We start from the raw sequence: 13,703 nt of genomic DNA, 5'->3' as shown, positions 1-13,703 counted from the left end.
AACCAGCAACAGGGCCGTTAATACAGATGTGGACATGGATCGAGCAAGTGTTGGCCCTTTGCAGATACTCGGTGAATGATGGCAGACTGATGAAATAATTGGAAGATATGGAGGAGTGTATTTTTTTCTCTGGTGTACATCCATATTAAAAGGCAATACAACTAAGTGTTCAAGGTCTCAAAGCAAAAGCACTGGAGGGCTAAACGGGGTCCCTTGATTTGAGTTCCAGGTTTTCCTCCTGTAAAATGAACTGCCTCACGAGACCATTGGGAAAATCGAACCATGCACACAGAGCTCACAGCAGCATGGCTCGGGCACATTAGCCACACTACAGGAGAGAGACTTCTATCATTACACGGGGTGGAAAAGGTGGATGGAAAGGTGAACAGCGAACAGCAAGATGAATCGGCCGAAAGGTGAAGAAAAGCTTAACACTCCACATGGCACACCAATGTCAGTGACTCAGGGAACCAAGCGAGGCTAGGAGTCGACCCCCTAAATGTAAACTGGCCAAACTTAATTTTTTAAATGTGAGGTCTACAATCACCTGGCATGAATTCTCCTCCCTCCAGACTGAATGAAGGACCACCACTACTGCTGGCCTCAGTGACTCTGCCTGTAGTACAAACAACCTGAGTAGCTCACTGTCAGAAAAGCTCAGCGAGGCACCTGGTCGCTGGTACCAGTGTTTGCCGACTGGGAGCCAGCAAGGGCACTGTGGTCACTGCAGGAGACTCGTCCCAAGGGTTCCAGTAAGAGCGGGGCAGGCTGGGTGTTCTGAGTGCCCAGGTTCACCTGCATGTGCATGGACTTTTTTTTCTAATTCCCTCCTTTGACTCACTGCTGCTGCTTAACCTGATGTTTCTTAATCATCTAAAAACACAAAATGATTTGATAAATGAATAATTAAGTAATGAACACCACAGGCAACTGGCTGAAGAGTGTTTTCATTTACTTAAAAGGTCACATGACTGACTTTTAATATTTAAAAAAAATCCTCATGGCCTATGAACTTATTAAAAATAGTCGAACTGCCTTTGTCTTATACAATGACTTATTTCTCCCATTCCATATTAATTCATCAACTACTAGAATTATGTATTTACCAAATATTTAATAAAGGCCTACATGTCCCAGCACCTCCACCGGGCATTGGGGCTGGAGAACAGCCAAGGACAAGGCAGACCTGAGTTCTGTGCTGGTGACGCTCAGAGTCTCCCCAGGACAACCGCACGCAGTTACAAAGACTGCACACGCACACACACACACACATATGTGCGCGTGCGCTTCAGTGAACGGAGTCCACGCCCCAAAGAAAAATGACAGCGACCAGGACAGGATACAGAAAACAACTCTATTAAGAATGAAAATATAAGGAATGAACAAAGTGGAAAGGGTAAAGTGCAGATGGGAGGAAGTGATGTTTTGTGATGATATCCTCTAGCAGGAGCACAAAAGCAAGAACTGCAGCCAGGAATGTGTCCTTAGCGCAGGCCTCCCTGTGCACTAAGCTAACCCTTATGGGTTAAGCCCTGTGTCCCTGTGACAAGCTAACACTTATGGGCAATACAAAACTGGAGGAGCCGTGGGCCTTGCCTCTAACAAGGACAGCGGCAGCTGGGAGACAGGGATGACAAAGCAGGTCCATGGCTACGGGACCCGCTCGTCAAGCTGTGATCAAGGCCGGAAACCACGGGGATGTTCCCAGCACATTTGTGAATGTGCAGAAATCACTGTTGCGCCTGCTTTGTCTGTGGTGCGGTCGTGTCGATGGTTGCCATTACATGCTGTGTTTCACTTCCTCAGATTAGCTCTATTTTGTAGCATAATGACATACGCGGCCTGCTCGGTGGTTCTTCCCTGGAATATGTCAGAATTGGTGTGCAGTGACCTATTCCTCCGTTCATTCAATAACAAATATATGCACCTAGTTAAAGTTAAATACTGTGGCTGCTATTAAAGTATGTAAGGTACATGCTTCACCTTTAATGCATTTGATTTCATCATACAGAAGGGACAAAAAACATGAAAAAGGATATACCTGGAAAAATTTACAATGGGTAATACATTTACAAACTGGATTTAATCCTAAAAAATTAAAACAGATTTTGGTGTTCTGATGTAGAATGTGCTACATCTTAAGTGAAAAAAAAAACCTCAACAGAAAGATAAACATGTTGTTGTTTTGCTAAAACAGCAGTAATGTGTGTGTGTGTGTGTGTGTGTGAGAGAGAGAGAGAGAGAGAGAGAGAAAGAGAGAGAGAGAAAAAGGATTATCCTAACAAGAACAGGAAAGGTTTGGAATTGAGCACGGCCGGCTGTTAATTTTGAAAGGCAAGATTGGAAGGTCAAAGGAGGATTTAATTTTTTAATTGGGAGTTTTCTTTGTCTATAGTTGATTTTACCTTCATTTTTATGCTTCTCTGTGTTTTCCAATAATTTTAAATTCAGAAGAGTCACAAGGGAAAAAAGTGCATAAATATTTGGAAGAGATACAGATATCTTTCATTTGAGATCGGAGAACGTTCCTTCTGAGAAGGGGCCAGGGGTCAGGGCCCCCCCCCCCCCCCCCCCCCCCCGAGGGTGGCGGGGCGGGATCTGAGCAGGGCGCCTGCAGAAGGGCCCTCCCCACGAGGAAGTCCGGGGAGTCTGATAGCTTGTCTTTTGTCCGAAATGATCCGTATACATTGAATAGAAAGATTCTGAAAGGTCCTCAGTTAAGGCATATCCTTAACTCTTTTCAAACTCAATTTAGCAATTACCAAACTAATTTGACAGTGATTTTTAAAGATGATCAGGGTTTACTTTGGGAAATATCTTTAGAGGCAAAGGAACACAAGGTTAAAAAGAAAAGCCCAAAATGCCTTGAGGGAGGAAGAAACCCAAAGAGGCCAAAGTGGCTTAAGAGTCTGGGTCGGTCAAGCTGAAGCGAAATTGGAAACTAAGTTACCCTGGTTCTAAAGCATAGACAATGCCAAGCAAAGACATTAGAAGGTTGTCCGTGTTTTGAGGGGATGGGGAGAGTCACGTGAAGGGTGTGTGTGTGCATGCGCACGCGTGCATAGGTGAAGCATTGGGAGCAGCAGCATTGGTGTGTGTGTGTGGAAGTTCACATCTGTGCTTCAGGAGAAGGAACTGCACCTCTGTGCTCATTGCAGCGTGTTCACAAAGGCCACAACATGGAAACAAGCCAAGGGCCTCAGCCGATGAATGGATGGAGAAGATGCGATACGGATGCATAAACGTATATGCTGTTTGCAACAACATGGGTGGACCTGGACGGCATTATGCTAAGTCAAATCAGTCAGAGAAAGACAAATACTGTACGGTCTCACTTACATGTGGAATCTAAAAAAACCAAAACGATCAAACTCATAAAAACAGAGAAGGAAAGAGGTTGCCAGGGGCTGGGGGTGGGGAAACAGGGAGAGGTTGGAAAAGGGGTGCAAACTTTCAGCTATAAGATCAGTAAGGTCGGAGGATCCAACGTAAAACCTGATGACTAAAGTTGGCAGCACTGTATTGTATCATTGAAACCTGCTAAGAGAGTAGAACTTAAATCTCTCTGCCGTATATATATTTCAGCAACCCGTCTAAACCCCCACCCCCAGAGGAATCTGACAATATCGACACATCAGACAGATAACAGGGAACTACTGTAGGCGTAAATGTATGTGAGTGTATAGGTAGATATGTGTGTGTATCTACATATACATACAGGTACACATATGCATAAATAGATACACATATACATATGAAGTAGGAAAAAATATTTTCTTAGGAAGATTCTTCCTGGGCATTTTCCTAGTTTAAGAAATGTTTCCCTTTAAAGGAAATGACTGCAGTTTGCCACTGACCCCAGACCCAGGAGCCCGGTGACAGGCAGGGCTCCGACAAGACGGGGCCTGAATTATGTGGTATTCATAATTCACACTCGCGGTGGGAAAGTGGGTCTGAGTGAGGGCCCTGTGTTGCGACTGCAAACTGCTTTCTCCAAACAAACAAATATATTGATACAAGACACTTAGTGCGGGGTATTCATCTCCCCTCCCTGGGAGTTTATACTCTCCACATTACTCGTTGGATTTTATCTGCATAATTTAACATGAATGCGCATGCTCAGCCCCACAGCGAGGAGGACAAACGGACGCAGAAATCCCAGAGGCTCTTAGCGGCATCCCATGCTCTAGTCGCTTTCACCTCTCCAACAGACCGCTTGGTTTTCAGCAAGAAAAATAATCCGCCTCTTCCTTCTGAGGATGGACACTGCTGGAAGAGCAGGCAAAGAGAAGCGCAGTGCTACTGTACCCGGCCTCGCAGAAGCTCGTACGCCGTCACCCCCAGCGACCACCAGTCCACGGCGAAGGAGTAGCCTGCTTCTCTTCTGGAGTTGAACATCTCCGGCGCTGAAAACACAGGAAGGTTAGGCCCGTTTTGCCCCCCGAGACGATAACAGATCTGTGTTCCCAACGTGGTCCCCCAAAGGCGACACACCAGGGGAGAGGGGAGAACGCTTGCATGGATGTTTGTCATCCACGGCAGCGCTGCTCCAGCAGGCGGCAGTTCTGGCTTTCTGGTCTCACTCAGGGGCCTCATTCATCAGCCGACCCGACAGGCAGGCACAGGCTTTGGTGGACACAGTCTTCTCTTCCCTAGAACACGCGTCTATGACAAATGAGACCCTATCAGGCCTCAAACGTGTGGCTGGCCCTGAAGCCGAGAAGGCTGAGAAGGTGTTATGTGCGGTCCTGCTTGGGCAGGTTCAGGCGAAAGGGCTGAAATCTGTGCTCCAGCTGCAAACAATGCTCAGAAGCTGGTGCAATGGGCATCGGATTGGCCCTCCACCTCAGCCGTCTTGAAGAAACAGGGGCAACACTTTAGTCCTGCTGTTGGGGGTGAGGGAGAGAGGGCGGAGGGAGTGGGCACTATGAGTGATACAAAGCTTGATGTCAGCTGCGGGGCACTCCCACTTTGTTACAGAGTTCTCTGAATGGACTCCAGTGGAAGGCAGGGCTACAGTCGGTTTTAAGGCCAATGGAACCCTCCCCCCACCACTGGGCATTCTCTAAGTACTTTGACACACAGTGAACTTCTATTGTACATTCTACATGCTCTTTCAGGAATACCCCTAACTCCCGAGGGGTGGAGGGGGAAGAATGAAACACAAAGCAAGGGCGAGTATCTTGTCTGCTTGCTCACCACTACGTTCCTGCTGTCCAGCATTGAACCCGGCACTCAGAGTCACTCAGGAGATGTTCCCTGAATGAATGAATGATGCTCAATCCATTAATCTAGCAACAAGTGCAATTGGAGCCGGAGCCACACTGTGTGAGTTCAAAACTTGCTTTCATCACTTATTATAACATTGAACAAGTCTGTTGGTTTAGCTTGAGAACCCTCACCAGCAAAATCAGAATAATAAGATGCTCATCTTTCTAGAGGTGAGAAATTAAATGAGATAGTACATGCCAAAATCTCAGCACAGTGCTTGGCACCTGAAAAGCGCTCCAAAAATGAGGCACTTGTCTAGAGAGGCACGCATCTATCCTAACAGGAATTTTACCTAGCGAAGAGCTCCGCACACTTGACCCATCCCCTGGTACTGAGGCGCTGGCTCTGGACCAAAAATACTGCTGGGTCACAGGGCCTGAACACAGAGGATTGCCCTGCCCAGTGCACTCAGTTCTAAGTCCCGTGGACAGCATCCCAGTGCCCAGGACCGAGCCTGACGGACAGAGGCTGCTGTAGCAGCACCAGGCAGGCCGCACTCTCTGCTGGATTCACCTTTCATGCCTCACTGCACGCTTTCTGTAAGTCACAGGTCCCTGAACAACTGGAGAGAGAGTGGCCCTGACCCCGAGGCACCCCAAGGACTGGATGGGATCGACCGAACCCTGCTTCCCCTTCTCAGCATCTCACAGCGAGTCATCTCAGACGGGTCCCCAGGGCGACAGACAGCTCACTTAGAGAAGCTGCGGAGAACTCTGAGGGATAAACAGACCGTTGTGCTAAGGAAATACCTATGAAAAATAAACATTGCTCCGTAAAAGCTGTGAATTCTGTCATCTTGGATTGTCCTTGGAGTTTATAGGAGCATCCTTTTTGTTTCTTTTCTACTTAACCATTTCCAGCATGAAGGCATCTGAATCTGAGTTCATTCACTCAACAAATATTCATCATGTGCTAGGCACTGAGGAATTTTGGTAAAATGTGGAGAAAAAACATCGTACCCACATACTAAAGCACAACAAATGAGTAACTTTCTGAGCTCTCACGGAGCTGAAAAGCCAGAGCAGAGAGGCCTCCTGTCAACTCAAGAGGCGCCCCTGCCTGAGAGGGTGCAGAGAGAGGTGGAGAGGGACTAGCTGCCTTCGAAAGGCCATTGGGTGTTTGGTTTTTAAAGTGTTTCAGCCTATGTTCAGAAAAGGAGATACAACGTGAAAGAACAATTTAGTAAGTCACTAAGAGCAAATGGCCAAGGAACCATGACAGAGGTCACACGATATACCCTTGAGCCTGACATTGTTCCTGTCGTGCTCAGAAACCCGAGAAGCGACCACTGTCTTCCATCTGCGCTAGCAGTTTGTTCCTTTCCACATCCATTTACCACCTACATGTGCCTTCCTAAGCAGCTCTTCAGTTTTGCCTATTTGTTGTATACATGTGCGTGCATACCTGTGGGGTGGGTAAAGTAGGTTTCCAGCTGCGAATATATGAAACACAAGAGTTTATTCTTGTATTTGTTATTATTACTAATTATTGTATTATTCATTTGTATTACAACTGTAGGCCTACTTTTGCCCACCCTTGTATATTTAACATGTTTATGTATGTGTGTATAGTGTGTGTGTATATGTAATGTGTGTGCATGTATCTCATATATAGAAAATCCCACTGCTGGTCTTCTTTGCTGTCTTGCTTTCATTGCTCGAGATTACAGGTCCGATTTATCCAAACTGCCGCCATGGTTTCAGTTTGCGCACATTCAGGGCTTGCTGAACACACTGGGATTCACCTGCCTGTCTTGCTGTTGGTAGCTGTTTGGACTGTTTTCCATTTGGAAGTCCTGTGAACCACCCTCTGTGAACTTCCTGTACATCCGTGCTAGGGGACTGCTAGGCACGGAATGTGCACCCTCACACCCACCAGACTGTGCCAAACTAGTTTCCAAAGGGGTTGTACGCACGAACCCGAGGACCAGCAACGTATCCGACTTCCTTTAGCTCGACGTCCTTATCCATACTCGGTATTAACTAGCTTTTGATTTTTGTCAGCCTCGAGAGTGTGTAACTGTCTTTCGTTGAAGTTGAAACTGACATTCCCCTGATTACTACTAAACTTGGCCATATTTTCATATGTTTATGAAATACTCGGATTTCCCTCATAGAGTTTTCATATTTTAGAACAAGTGGAGCATACATTCTGGTCAGGATGTAAAGAAAGGGCTCCAAAGATAATCTGTAACTTTAATGCAAAAAAATAATTTATGGAATTTATGAAAATGATTCTAAATTTCATCTGCAAAAAAATGTGTGAGTAATGGTTTTCTGAAAATGCATCAAGAGACTTGGATCCCATGTAGTAAACTGTATTACAGGGCCACAGTAGCCACAGCATGTACATGCTAATGCATAGATTACTTAAGTTATGATCACTATACTTCAAATAAGCATGGAAAAGTTCTTAATTAATAAGTATATTAACATAATTATTTAGTAATCCAACAAAAAATAAAGGTGGGCCCTTACCTCATATTGTCAGTCAAAATAACATATAGCTGGATTAAATAAAAAAACTATAACAATAATAAAAATATTAGGTAACCATATTGAAAATCTGGAGATAAGATATTGCTAAGAACAATATAAAAGATAGAAACTATAAAGTAAAAAAGGAATGATTTGATGTTAGAAAAATAGTTTGTCAAAATGTCATAAGAACAATAGCAACTAAAAAGTAGGAATTGTTTATAACACATATGATACACTAGAATTTAATATTCCTAATATACAAAAGGCAAGAATTCTCTATACAATCATTAAAAAAATCAGAATAGGTAAGAAAGGATTAAAATCCTAACAGAAAATTGGCAAAGAACATAAATGGGTAATTTACAAAAGAAGTCAAAAAAATGTGATCTTGATATCATAAGAAGGAACCATTTTCACTAATCTTTTTGAGCAGATTAAGATATTGATAGTGGAACCGGAAATCGATGTGACTTTTCAGGAGGGAATTCATTAACATACATACCCTCTGACGAGGAGGAATTCTTTAGGAGTTTATTACAAGGAAATACTTAAGTTGCAGGACGTATTTCTGCTAGCAGGATTTTTATCATGAATTTATATTTCAAACTGGGAAACAACCTAACACCCAACGAAGTAATTGGGTAAATAGATTCGGAAGCAGCCCTCTGTTCTGTAGCACGTGACCATAACAACAACAGTTCCATGTATGGGTGTGGCAAACTAAGGAGTGTTAGCTGCCCAGGCCCAGCACTGGAGTCAGAGAGGCGGGTTTCAGTTTTGGCTGAGCCACCCTGACGACCCTGCCAGGAGGTAGTCCGCCCCGCAGAGGGTGAAGTCAGGGCTTTGATGTCAGACCCTGAGGGCTGTCCCCCTGGCTCCTCTTGGGCAGGGCTTAATTTCTCAGTAAGTCCCAAGTGGGAATAACAATAGTACCTGCCAACAGAATTGTTTTTATTTTAAATGACATAATATGCTTATGTACTTAGAAGGGTGTTGGGCACCTAAGAAGAGCTCAGTAAATATGAACCATTATGCCTCCATCACTGTCACTGTCACCACTGGAGACACTTTCAGACTTGGGTTCAACCGGCCTTGGGCTCTCTACCAGTCACTAGCTGGGTGATTAGGACCAAGTCAGGTTCTCTCTAGGCTTGATTGTTTTGTTCTGTTTTTTTTCTTCTTTTTTTGTAGATCTGTGAAATCAGAATAATAATAAAACCTATTGCATAGGGTTGCTTTGGGAATTTAATGATGCAATACGTGTTAAAAACCTTGCAAAGTGCTTGGGCCATAATACATGCTCACTGTGTGATGCCTGTTGTTATTGTGATTATTTTATAAAGTAAAAATTCTAGGTTACAGAATTCAGTATGATCCAACTTGAAAAAAGGGTGTGTTTGTGTGTGCAGAAACTAAAGATCTGGAAGGGAGCCATAAATATCTGTAAGTGGAGGAATTAATGTCCTCTTTGCTCATCTGCATAGTGTACACTTTCCATAGTGAATTTGTTTGTTTGTTTGTTTGTTTTGGAAAGAGGAAGCATGCTTTAATTGGTGAAGCTCTAAGTGGTCTGGAGTAGAGTCGCCCAGACCGAGGAGTGGGGAGACGGAAGGACTGGAGTGATGGGAGGAAGCGTGTAATTAGAAGATTATGAATGAAAATTGGTTAAGAACTGGCAGACTGTGCATCTGCTCATTTCCAGAGCCAGGGAACTGCTTCCTAATATATTCAGCATCTCCTATTAATAGCTACTGTATATTCCTGTAATCTTCATTCAGTATTGAATCCAGGTTTTCTTTCAGATTTTTTTTCTTTCTGGTTAATTGTTAATTAGTATCCTATAGGAGTGTTATGAGTGCTGGTGGGGTGTCAGGTGAATTTTGCCAAATTACTGGGAGTGTAATTTTTCAAAAAGATGATTTCCACCCATGGTTCCTCTTAGACAGACTCCCACCCAAAAATCAAAGCCAAGGGCAACTTCAGAATAAACGGGTAAGTGATGATAGTCAGATATTCATTTTCTAATAAACAAACATTTCTAATGGTTTGCCCTACTTAAATTGGCTTACAGCCATTTAAGAGCCACAAATAACATTTTAAAAAATTCCCTCTTTCAGGAACAAGCTTGATTTTCTAAAGTCAGAGCTTGATGTATATCTAGGCTATTTTCAATTACTAGCCATGGGATCTTGGCCAAATTGCTTAGCTTCTTATTTTCCTCATTGTAAAAGAGTGATAATTATAGCCTGCCATATAGGGTTGTGGAGGAAAAACAAAGTGAATGAATAAATGAATGCAAAACATTTAACACATTTTCTGGTCCACAGAAGGCTTTCAATAAATATTAGTAATTGCTAATTATACGTGTGAAGATGGAGGGGCATAGAGAACTTGGACTAGATTCCAATTTCCAAGCTTCGTGTTGTGAAAAGTCAAGAAATACCAATTTCGAGGAGAATTAAATTATATAGATCTTGTATTTGAAATTACTGGGGAGAGAAAATAAAGGTGGCCTCCCTTTCGTCCTCTCACCATGGAAACCAGACCTAGAAAACCCAGAGGCACATTTTCTAGTTTGGCTCCAAGAAAATAGTCCTTAATCTGGAAGCCCAGGAAACCTGCAGAATTAAACTCGTCAGACCAGCAGGCTTGGATGGTCCTTTATATCATTTGAGTGCCGTGGGTTTAAGGCAGAAAATAGGCTGAATTTTATGTGTCCATTATTTTAGAAGTGACAAAAGAGATTTATTCCGCCACTGATCATGGGAAGCTGGACATTTTGCCGTTGTTCAAATATCATATAAAATAAGGCTCATTTTCTGCCATGGATTTCTTTCTCTTAGAAAGCGCAGTGGCCCTGCCTGTGGGGGTTCTCTGTTCTTTCCTCTCTCCGCTTGCATGGGGAAAAGAATGGAATATTAAAAGCAAGTGGCATTGTCCTTGCCCTGGAGTTCAAGTACAAAGAGTTTGCCTGTGCATTACTCTGACCGCATCTAGCCAGTACAATTCACTGCACCCCACCTTAATTTCACATCCCACCAGTTCAACCAGAGACACCATCCACTTTCAGCGCCACAACTGATGAGGGTTGAAGCCTGTCCGTTTTATTCTTTCCTCACCCATTCATGACTACACAGTGCCTGCCTGCCTAGCCTTCCTTTGTTGCTGAGCGTGGGCTCCCTTGGTAGAGGCTCAGTCTGTTGCCTAACGGATTGAATCCCTTTTGCTGATTAAAACATTTACTTGAGATACTCTGAAACCCAGTCCTGCGAATTTTAAAACCAACCTCATGTCTGATTCAAAGCTCCCTGACCCCGCCGGGCTGGATTCAGCCACCTTGGTGTGGACGAGCACTCTGGCTGTCGCATACCTTCTTTTCCCTTTTCCGAGCAAGTACCAGTTGTTTTAGAATGCGGGCAAAGTGCCAAGGCACAGGGATCGGAACACAAATACCCTGCACTGCCCTGGGATGACCTCTCTTTAGCTGCCTTTGATAGCTAACTGAGCTCAGGGGCTGCAGCAGAGGTTCTCAACTCTAAGTGCATGTTATAAGGGCTTTCACACCACTCTGTGCTCGCGTGTCACCTCCAGAGACTGACCTAGTTGGGCTCTGTTGGGACTGTGCGTGCTTCCAGTAAGCCATGCTGACAGGAGCTTCCCTGCCTTGTGGGCTGCACCCTGTGGGCCCTGGAGGGGCCCCTGTGAAGCTGATTAACCCCATCCACTAGCTAATCCTCCTGCACACACGCCCCACCCACCACACACACACACTCTCTCATACACTGCTGCCTGTCTCTGTCTCCTACTGCAGTCATTCCCAGAAAGACTGGACTCCAAACTCATCAACATGCTGTGGCCAGCTCAGCTCTGTGAGCACAGGGGCCGGTCAGAAAGTTCAGTGACTAAACAGTCATCAAAAAAGAGTGAAACACCAGGCACCTTACCTCACACTTGGGCACCGACTTGAGAGAAAACTCTCCTGAGATCTGACTCATCTACCTAAGGAACAGCAGCGAGAGTGGGGGAGACGTCCCTCTTCCTGAATACTGCATGCCCCCCAAAGGGCAACAGACAGCCCTTTATATTCCTGGGGTGCACAGGGGTTAGGGCTACTTATGTTGGAATGGTACCTGGGGAAAGATGGCTGCTTCCAGCAACAGAATGCAAAATACGTAATAACTTGTGACTGTTAGCACAATTGAACGGGAAATCTAAGTGACAATTTTGGCGCTGTTCCCCACCCTTTAGACACCCTCTGCGTAAATTTAAATCTTAAGGCAAAATCCAGTTCCTTATCTTTATAAAAGGAGTGAAAACTAAAATTATAACTGTAAGGCACTCTGTAAACTTTACAGCCTCTGCATATAACACCGTAGTATGTAAATAGTGGTTATAATAACACTTGTCACTTATTAGCATCCTACTTATTTCTGTGTCTGTCTTCTCTGTTTGATTCTACTTTTAAACTCTTCTTGCTGGAAAGGAAGCTCCATAGACAGGAGACCTTGTCTGTGTTGCTCACTACAGGTTCACCAGCACCTGACATTGTGCCAGGCACCCAGAGGCAATTAGGAGACATTTATTGAGTTAATATTCTTTGTTAGGGAATGGGTAGATGCTGTCCTAAATGAGTCTATAAAATAGTGTTTCCAAAATGTAATCAATGGCCCTCATGAATCAACATCAGATGGGGTGCTCCCTAAATGGGGAATCCTGAGGTTCACCTGAGATGCATGAAATCAGAAGCTCCCCAGGTAAAGTCAGAGGGGGGATTGTCCTTTCTAGTTCTAAGTCCCTATAGATGACTGGACCTTGTGCAAATGGTGTCTATGGCAATGAAAGACAAAAGCCACCTTCTTAGTCGAGACAGCCACCCCAGAGCCCGTACCCATGTAAGGCTTGGTGCCGGCCACAGTGGTGATGCGAGCCTCCCTGGGCAGCACGGCGGCGATATTGAAGTCCGTGATGTGCACGTGTCCTGGCAGGAGAGAAGCACCACAGAGAACGTTAAGTCCGGTCAACCCAGCAGCACAGCCATGCTTCTATACCGAGCTCAGTCTGTAGACTCTTCTCTGCTTTGGGGACTAGCAGTAAAAGCTCAATTATTCTGTCCTCAAGACCACTATGTTCTGCCCTGGCCGGGTAGCTCAGTTGGTTGGAGGATCATCCCGGTGTGCCAGGGTTGCAGGTTTGATCCCTGGTTAAGGCACATGCAAGAACCAGCCCATGAATGCATAACTAGGTGGCACAGCAAATGGATATCTCCCTCCCTCCCTCTTTTTCCCTCTCTCTCTCTCTCTAAACATCAATGAAGAAAAAGTAAAAATATACCAATATGTTCTTCAACCAGCTAATCCTCCAGATTTCGGAACATAACACGCAAAGAGTAATGTCTGATTACAATTCTGTAGTTCAGCCTCAGGAAGTGTTAACTGTGAGGGTTAAGAGCTCCTGCTCTTTAATTCTACTTAGGCAATTTTTGTTCACACTGTAAGATGGTAACCTGTGAGTATGAACAGGGACCTAAGAGCTATTCAAAATATCAACTTGCCAATGGTTGCTTATGGGATTTCTTTAAAAGAAACAAACACTGTTACTATAAAGCAGACATGAATGTGGATACAGCAGGTCTTTGAATAGTGTTGTTCAGGGTTGTTTTGTTATAATGTTGATGGGAATAATCAAATCCCAGAAGCCACTGTTTGTGTGGAATTTGCATGTTTTCTCTCTGTCTGCACCCCGAAGATGTGCATGTGAGGTGAACTGGCATGTCTACATTGTCCCAGAGTGTGTGTGTGTGTGTGTGTGTGGCCCTGTGATGGAGGGCAGTCCTGTTCAGGGTTGGTTCCCACCTCAGCCAGAACTGCCAGGACAAGCTGTGGCCACCCAGAACCCTGAAGTGGAGTAAGTGGGCTGGAAAATCATTCTCTCACTTATTTTTATTCATCTTTC

The 13,703-nt window shown here is 44.5% G+C and overlaps 1 protein-coding gene across 2 annotated transcripts in view; it reads right to left on the bottom strand.

Moving 5' to 3' along the window:
* Positions 1-13,703, bottom strand: part of STK32A (serine/threonine kinase 32A) — a 95,182-nt gene that overhangs the window by 13,394 nt on the left and 68,085 nt on the right. The window contains exons 6-7 of one of the 2 annotated variants that reach the window (XM_028528478.2): positions 12,640-12,729; positions 4,309-4,406 (exon numbers count right to left, since the gene is read on the bottom strand). In XM_028528478.2, the coding sequence (XP_028384279.1) occupies positions 4,309-4,406; positions 12,640-12,729 (188 nt within the window). The remainder of the gene's footprint in view (positions 1-4,308; positions 4,407-12,639; positions 12,730-13,703) is intronic. The other variant, XM_036013764.1, reaches the window with a different exon arrangement.

Source organism: Phyllostomus discolor, chromosome 13 (assembly GCF_004126475.2).
Source record: "Phyllostomus discolor isolate MPI-MPIP mPhyDis1 chromosome 13, mPhyDis1.pri.v3, whole genome shotgun sequence".
NCBI lineage: Eukaryota > Metazoa > Chordata > Mammalia > Chiroptera > Phyllostomidae > Phyllostomus > Phyllostomus discolor.
The sequence above is the reverse complement of the archived record's forward strand: the minus strand, read 5'-3'. Positions and strand labels throughout refer to the sequence as shown.